Source organism: Callionymus lyra, chromosome 3, assembly GCF_982586985.1.
Source record: "Callionymus lyra chromosome 3, fCalLyr1.hap1.1, whole genome shotgun sequence".
Classification (NCBI taxonomy): domain Eukaryota; kingdom Metazoa; phylum Chordata; class Actinopteri; order Syngnathiformes; family Callionymidae; genus Callionymus; species Callionymus lyra.
This window is the reverse complement of record NC_141820.1, coordinates 3,993,290-4,001,340: the sequence shown is the minus strand read 5'-3', so window position 1 is coordinate 4,001,340 and position 8,051 is coordinate 3,993,290. Positions and strand designations below refer to the sequence as shown.

General features: G+C 45.1%; 1 protein-coding gene across 1 annotated transcript in view; it reads right to left on the bottom strand.

Annotated features, from left to right (window-relative positions):
- Positions 1 to 4,075, bottom strand: part of LOC148083048 (exostosin-1c-like) — a 5,123-nt gene extending 1,048 nt beyond the window's left edge. The window contains exons 1-3 of the mRNA XM_087785716.1: positions 4,037 to 4,075; positions 3,872 to 3,958; positions 3,655 to 3,815 (exon numbers count right to left, since the gene is read on the bottom strand). Of these exons, the coding sequence (XP_087641842.1) occupies positions 3,655 to 3,815; positions 3,872 to 3,958; positions 4,037 to 4,075 (287 nt within the window). The remainder of the gene's footprint in view (positions 1 to 3,654; positions 3,816 to 3,871; positions 3,959 to 4,036) is intronic.
- Between the last annotated feature and the right edge of the window lie 3,976 nt (positions 4,076 to 8,051).

Here is an 8,051-nt window from a genome sequence, read left to right as displayed (position 1 = left end):
GATCTTAAAAATATACAATTATTTACAAAATTAGAAATTTAACACTATTAACAAAATACAATAGAATAAAATAAAATAAAAATAAAAACAAAAAAAGTAAAAAAATAAAATAAAACACACGAGAAGAAAAACACACTACGGATTAGCATCAGGATATTTAAAGTAGAGAGTTAAATATCCTGACACCAGTTGGGATGAAGGACCTTCTATAACGCTCCGTCCTACACTGGGGGGCCTGAGCCACTGAAGGAGCTGCTCCTCCTCGGTCAGGTGCAGTGGGTGGAGAGTGTTGTCCCTGATGGAGGATAGTCTGGAGAGTGTCCTCCTCTCTCCCACCTCCTCCACCGAGTCCAGCGAGCGGCCCAGGACAGAGCCGGCCCTCGTGACCAGCCTGTTCAGTCTCTTCCTGTCCCGGTCCGTGCTGCCTGCTCCCCAGCAGACCACAGCGTAGTGGATAGCAGAGGCTACCACGGATTCATAGAAAGTCTTTAATAGTGGTCTGCACACTCCGAAGGACCTCAGTCTCCCCAGGAGGTGGAGGCGACTTCGGCCCTTCTTGTACACGGCGTTGATGTGTGTGGACCAGTTCAGTTTATTGTTGAGGTGAACACCCAGGTATTTGAAGCTGTCCACCAGCTCAATGTCCGAGCCCTGGATGCTCACCGGTTGATGTGGTGGGGACTTTTTCCTGAAGTCAATCACCATCTCCCTTGTCTTACCGGTGTTTAAGCAAAGGTAGTTGCTCTCACACCAGTCAACAAAGTCCTTGATGACTGACCTGTACTCCAGCTCGCCCCCCCTAGACACGCAGCCCACAATGGCCGAGTCGTCAGAAAACTTCTGGAGGTGACAGCTGCTGGAGTCATAGGTAAAGTCCGCCGTGTAGAGGGAAAAAGGAAAGGTGACAGCACTGTCCCTTGAGGCACCCCGGTGCTGCAGATGGTCACCTCAGACCTGCAGTCCTGCAGCCTCGCATACTGCGGCCTGTTGGTGAGGTAGTCCATCGTCCATGCTGCCAGCTGTGTCCCAACTCCTGCGTCCTCCATCTTCTTCCTTAGCAGCGCCGGCTGGATGGTGTTGAAAGCACTTGAGAAGTCAAAAAACATGACTCTCACAGTGCTACCCGCGGCTTCCAGATGAGTCAGTGCCCGGTGCTGCAGGTAGATGACGGCGTCATCCACCCCCATCTTTGGCCTGTAGGCGAACTGCAGCGGATCCAACGCAGAGCTCACCGTCGTGTGTAGCTCGCGGAGTACCAGCCTCTCCAAGGTCTTCATCAGATGGGAGGTCAGGGCGACTGGTCTGAAGTGGCTTGGTTCCTTCGCGTGCACCGCCTTGGGAACCGGAACCACACAGGAGGTCTTCGACTGGACCGGGACCTTCTCCAGTTTGAGGCTCAGGTTGAAGATGTGTGTGACCAACTCACAAAGTTGATCAGCACAGTCCCTGAGCAGTCTGGGGATGAGTCCATCTGGTCCAGCAGCTTTCCTGATCTTCAGTCGCCTTAATTCTCTCCTCACCTGTTCAGATGTAACAGAGAGAGGTGGCTGTGGGGGGTTGGGCAGCTGAAGTAGGGTGTGTTGGGGGGGATAAAGGTGGCTTGGAGGTGAGAACAGTTGGGGGGAGGGGGCTGAAGCAGGGGAAAAACAGCTTTGTGAAGAGTGGGGGGCAGAGATGGAGGGGGGAGGGGGGCCCTGATCAAACCAGTTGAAATACTGGTTAAGTTCAGTGGCCCATCTTTGGTCTCCCCCTGCTGTGGCTCTGGCTCCACTCTGGCCATGACCTGAGATGTTCTTCAGGCCTTTCCACACATCCCTTGTGTTGCCCTGCACCAGTTGCTCCTCCAGTTTCCTCTTGTATTCCTCCTTGGCCATCCTGATCGCCTTCTTGAGCTCTCGCTGGACCTCTTTAAGCTCCTCTCTGCTCCCTGAAGCAAACACCCTCTTCTTCTTGTTCAGCAGAACTTGAAGTTGAGGGGTCACCCATGGCTTGGTGTTGGCAAAGCACCGCACCTTGCGGGTCGGCGTGACGTTGCCCTCACAGGACTTTATGTAATCCGTGGAATGGTCATTGAAGGTGTCGATGTCATCACCATGAGAGAACACGCTCCAGTCTGTAGACTCAAAGCAGTCTCTCAGCCTCTCCTTGGCTTCATCATTCCACATCTTAACAGTTCTTTTCTGTGCAGGCTGTCTCCTCACCATGGGAGTGTATTCAGGTCGCAGACGTATCAGGTTGTGATCAGAGCGGGGCAGGGCGGTGGAGGTGTAGGCACCTTTTACATTTGCATACAAAAGGTCCAGAGTCTTGTCCTCCCGGGTGTGGCACTTCACGTATTGTGTGAAGGTGGGAAGAATGGAGAAGAGTGAGGCATGGTTAAAATGCCCGTTAATGAGCAAGAGAGAGTTCGGGTGTTTGAGCTGCAGGTCCGACACTGAGGCGCTCAGCCTCTCGCTCGCTGCGGCTGCGTCCGCAGAGGGAGGAATGTAAACAGTGAACACAATCACATGTGAGAACTCCCTTGGGATGTAATACGGGCGGATGCCCACCGCAACGAACTCTATGTCCTTAGTGCACACGTTCTTTAATGGAGACATGCGCGGGATCGCTCCATCTCTCATTAATAAACACCGCCACTCCTCCTCCTCTCCTCTTTCCATCCATGTCCCGGTCCGCACGCACCATCTTGAACCCCTCCAGGGAAACAACAGAGTCTGGGATCTTCTCCGTCAGCCAGGTCTCCGTGAAACATAGAAGGCTGCTCTCCCGGAAGTCTCTCTGATGCCGGGTCAGCGCAGCGAGCTCGTCCGTTTTATTCACGATCGAACGTACATTTCCCATGATGATCGATGGAATAAAGGGACGGAACTTACGCTTCTTCTCTTGTTTCATCCGACCTGCTCTGCATCCGCGTCTTTTTCTCTTGATTTCCACGGGAATCGTCCATTCCGCGCTGAGCGAGAGAGCGGTGTTGCGCAACCCCAACAGCTGATCCCTGGTGTAAACAATAGACCCGCTGAGCGTGTCTGCCGACGGAGTTCCCAAAAGTGACGAAAATAGCAGAAAACCGTATGCAAAAGTTGTAAAAGTGGTCTCGTTTTGTGCACAACGGCAACAAGATCCGACCACTCTAAAGAAAAAATTAAAAAGACGCCAAAAAAATGGAAAAAGTGTAATAAAAAGTAAGAAGAAAGAGGGAGCTGTTGTAACCAGCTGCTGCTCGTGCGGCGCCATGTAGAGGCTCATGTTCTTCTGTTGAATTATCTGTGAAATCATGGTTTATTCTTGAGATTCTTCTCTTAATGATGATGTTTAAGTGTTTGAACAGTTTATAAAACGCTTGATGTGTCAGTCGTGGATCTTATTCCTGCCGTGATGAGCTTCATTCATGTCGCAGTATGAAGTGATGATGGACTAGAGCTCAGATGATGGAACCCTGGATTCAGGAGATGTTCACCCTCGACATGGTGAAGAGAGAACCACACGTTGAGCTGGAGCGACTTTACTTTCAGCCTGTTTTGAACTGTGGCTCTGATGGAGGTCCAGCTGACAGCAGCACATGCCGAGCGTCTGTAACGGAGACTATTGAGACTTGTCTGGACGAACAACAGCTCCACGTCGGCCTCAGATGGAAGAAGTTCTTCAGGTGGTCACCTGTGGTAGAAGGCAGCTCCAGTCAGCACGATGGAGTAGTCGTTGGTCCACTTGGACGTGTAGCCCCAGGCGTGTTTCAGGGGGTCCCAGAAGTGGCTCCTGGGCGGGTAACCCACGATCCTCTCGGGGAAGCTCCTCCACACCAGGAAGGCGAAGTTGACCTGAACGACAAGAGTCAATCCTGAAGCTCCTCCTTCTCGCCATCGTGTCCACAAACCTCACTGGTCAGCAGAACCGTGTCTTCGTCCAGGCTCAGCACAGCTTCCGTTTCTATGGCAACGTGAGGTAGAAACCGACTGGAGGCCTGCGACACAAACATGAGCCATCGGGGAAAGTCAGGACATGAGCGACACACCTGTCACAGAGAGGACGAGATTCTTACCTTCCGTCTGCCGTCCGTCACCGTGAGAGGAACCGACATGGGCGGAGCTTTCTCACTGTTCCAGATGATGATGATCTGCAGGAATGATGTCGACGTTCAATGACATCCCAGAAAACTCAGGTTATTATTTATTACTCGAGGTTATGTTGGTGTCTCAACCAGAAGGATGTGTCTCGCCTTCAGTTCATACAAAACAGCCAGAATTCTGATTCGCTCTCGTAGAAGAACTCACATTTCTCCGATCCTTAAATCTCTGCATTAGTTTGTTTCAGGATCATTTTAAAATTCTGGTTCTGACTTTCAGATCTTTTCATGGTAAGATTTCATTAATTAATTAATAAAACAAGAATGTTCTGTATGCAACAATATTCAAAAGACTTATATGGAAAAAAATGTATTCAAGAATATATATATATATATATATAGGTACATTTTTAATAATATATATATATATATATATATATATATATACATATATAATACAAACAAATTTTGGAGAGTTTAAAAATCTGCATCTTTTTTTGCCAATACTGTGTCAATATTATACATTCTTGACGATACACAACACACACACCAAATATCTACACAACTCTTTAAAGCTGACTTCCTGCAGCACACTGACTGACTGACCTGAGAGCAGGACTTGGACCTGGAGACCACCTGCAGCAGCTTCATGATTGGCTGAGACTGAGACACCAGCGGGGAGACGGCGTGGATGACGGCAGTGAATTCCTGACCCGGAGTGACCCCTGGATTTATGAAACAACACAACAGCATTTCTACAACTGACCCTGACACATCTTTGGGGGGGACGCGTGTGTGTACCCAGGCCCAGGTAGTAGAACGGGAAGTGGGCCAGATGTGTGGAGTATTCGGGAAGAACCAGCAGTCCTCCAGGCAGGAAGTTCCACATGTACTTGTTCCTGGACGCGTGAGAAAACACTCGGTCCTTGATGATCTGTGCGGAAAGAAAACTTGAATCAATTTGTTTCTCCACCAGATGGCGCTCTCAGCCGTGAGATGTTTCTCTCTGGAAACATTACTATTAGAAGGTTAAGAAGTGAAAGAACCGAGAAAGTGAGGCTTCATGAAGCTTCATCAAGAGTTTTCACTGATTGTTGGTCGATGATGATACATGATCTTATCTACTCACACGGTTGAAGTTGAGTCGTTCATTTGTTGTGTCAAATATGTAAACAACCCTTAACAGTCCAGGTCTCTGCTCTTCTGATCCCTCCTGCCTTTATTATTATTAACATTATTTTTAATGTTAATTTTAGTAATTAGGTCAGAATATTTGAATTGTTATTTATGTAAAATTAAGGTCAAATAAACTCAGTAACTCCAGAAGCAGCTGTGGATCAATGACATCAACAATATTGAATATTTCAAATGTTGTTTTTATTGATTAGTTTTGATGTGAAGATCAGAACAACCTTCCATCTGCATAACTGATAACCTGACGCTTCGTTCTACCCTCACTCGTGAACAAGACCGTGAGATACTTGAACTCTCCTCCTGTAGATGCTCGTCTTATTCATGAACTCTAGCCCATCGAAACATGTTCTGACCCACGAAGGCTCGTCCAGGTCCAGACGATTTTTAAGATGTCAATGATTTTTTGCTCAAATCAAGCACATTTAAAAATAATAATAATTGTTTCAAATAATATTCCATAAACTGAACAGATTAAGTCGCACGACTGGAACGATTCCAATGCCGAGCAATTAAAACGAGACAATTCCCCGCCAGGAAATGGTGAGAAGGGACTGTGCGCTTTACCCCGTGACCAGAAGAACCAAGAAAGCTACAAAAGACTTGAAAATGTTCTTAAGTTTGAATAGTGTTTCTACTGGAACGTACGTCAGAGCAGGAGATGTTTGACAAGCGTTGCAGATTTGAGACTTTTTGACAAAATAGATTCATTCGTCATTACCTAATTTTTATTCTATCTATTTGTAGTCTATCTAATCTAATTAGCCACAGCATTTATTAAGATAAATAAGATAAAATAAAATATAAATAAAATTGTAATATTTAATATATATGTTTTTTTCAAAACATCTTACTTTACAGAATTGACTTAAGAAAAAGTTTAGAAAAAAAGGTGTTTTGTTGAAATGTGAATGAATAGAAATACATTTCCGCCTGGAAACATTTATTTATTTCATTGAAGCAAGATCTCAGAGATGCTTCAGGACTTAAAACAAACATCATTTCAACTTCATCATGTTGACGTGAGTCACTCAGACTGTTGACCAGGTTACATCATTTACTCTTCAATAGTTTGCTTTAAAATTATTTAAAAAAAAGTTGAAATGGAAAAAAGCTTCTGAAACATTGAACAGGTGGTCATAATGTTATGGCTCAATGATCCGACATGATCGATACCAAAGTCTCAAACAAGACATTGATCGACCGTTTGTGTAGTGAAGTTGTCTTCTCCTCTCGCTGTCTGTGACCTCTGACCTTCAGGGAGACGTCTCACTGGTTGATATTCGACTGCTCTCCCCTGATGGTAGACCTGTATCTCTACTGACTTACTTCCTCTCTTTTAGTCTTTGACTTCGACTTCCCAGAATCTTCATTTTCTCTCAATGTTGTTTCAAGTGGTATGTTTTTTACTGGAAAACTGTCAGGTTAATTCTAGAAATAACTTGAGCGAGAACTGTGTAGTCTTGATAGTATTGATAGTATTGAAGTGTAGTAAGTATAGGGTTAAATTTGATCAGAACGACCAGCACTCTGGTTATTACAAATATTACAATGTAATATTTTAAGAATATACCTGGAATAATGGAGCACCACCTTTGAGTCTTAGTCCAAAGGAAACTATTAAAATTACATGGATAATATTATAATTATTATAATTTACTTTGGTTTTTTAGTGGAAGCAAAATCAAACAAGAAGGAAAAGCGCTATACAAATATTACTTACTAACTTACTTACATACAAATCCCCCTTTGGTCATTGTTGGGAAACCGTCGCTGTTTGTCCATCAAGGCCAAGGTTGTTGTAGGTCGAATGTCATCCAACTCATCCAAGATCGTCCCATCCTTTGTGGTTCTTGTACCATTGATAGACATTTCCAAACATCTCTTTATTTAATTTTAAATTATTGTATTATATTATTTATTTATTATTTTATTTAAATTAGTGTAAGTATTACTAGTAAAAGCAGTAGTATAATTAGTATTAAAATTACAAGTAGAATTAGTAGTATAAGTATAAGTACTAGAACGGTAGTAGAAGTAGTAGAAGCAGTAGTAGAATTAGTAGTAAAAGTATAAGTAGTATAAATAGAAAAGGAGTAATAGAATGAGTAGTAGAAGTACAAGTAGAATTAGTAGTAAAACTAGAAATAGAACATGATGGACAGTAGTTTTTCCAGAGATCTGGAACTGTCACCAGTGAGTCCAGCTTCAACCACAGAACCCTCCTGATCAACCTGTCCAACCTGTTGACACTCCTGTTCCCAACCCAACACACCTCAGCACAAAACACTGCCTCAGAAAGTACAGTCTACTCTGAACTTTCTTATACACATGGTCTGTGTCAGTTTACTGTCCAGCAACACACCGAGTTACAACTTGTCGCCTTTCATTGACACTGGACATGGCTTTGTCCTGGACCTCCCAAAGTCCAGCTCCTTGGACTTTGAGGTGTTCAGCTGCAAGGGGTTCCTCTCACTCCAGTCCACAAAGTCATGTATCAGACTTCTGTACTCGTCCTTGCTGTTGTCCCTGATGCATCCAACAATGGCAGTGTCATCAGCAACCTCTGGACGAGACTCGGCTCTGAGTTGTAGCAGAAGTCTGAAGTGTAGATGGTGAAGAAGAGGGGCCAGTACTGTCCCCTGAGGTGCTCCTGTAATGCACACCACTGTGTCAGAAGTGATGTCCTCCAGCCTGACATACTGTGGTGGATCAGTGAGATAGTCCGAGATCCAGGTGACCAGACCAGGGTCCACATGCATCTGTGTCAATTTGTCCTGCAGCAGAGTGGGCTGGGTGG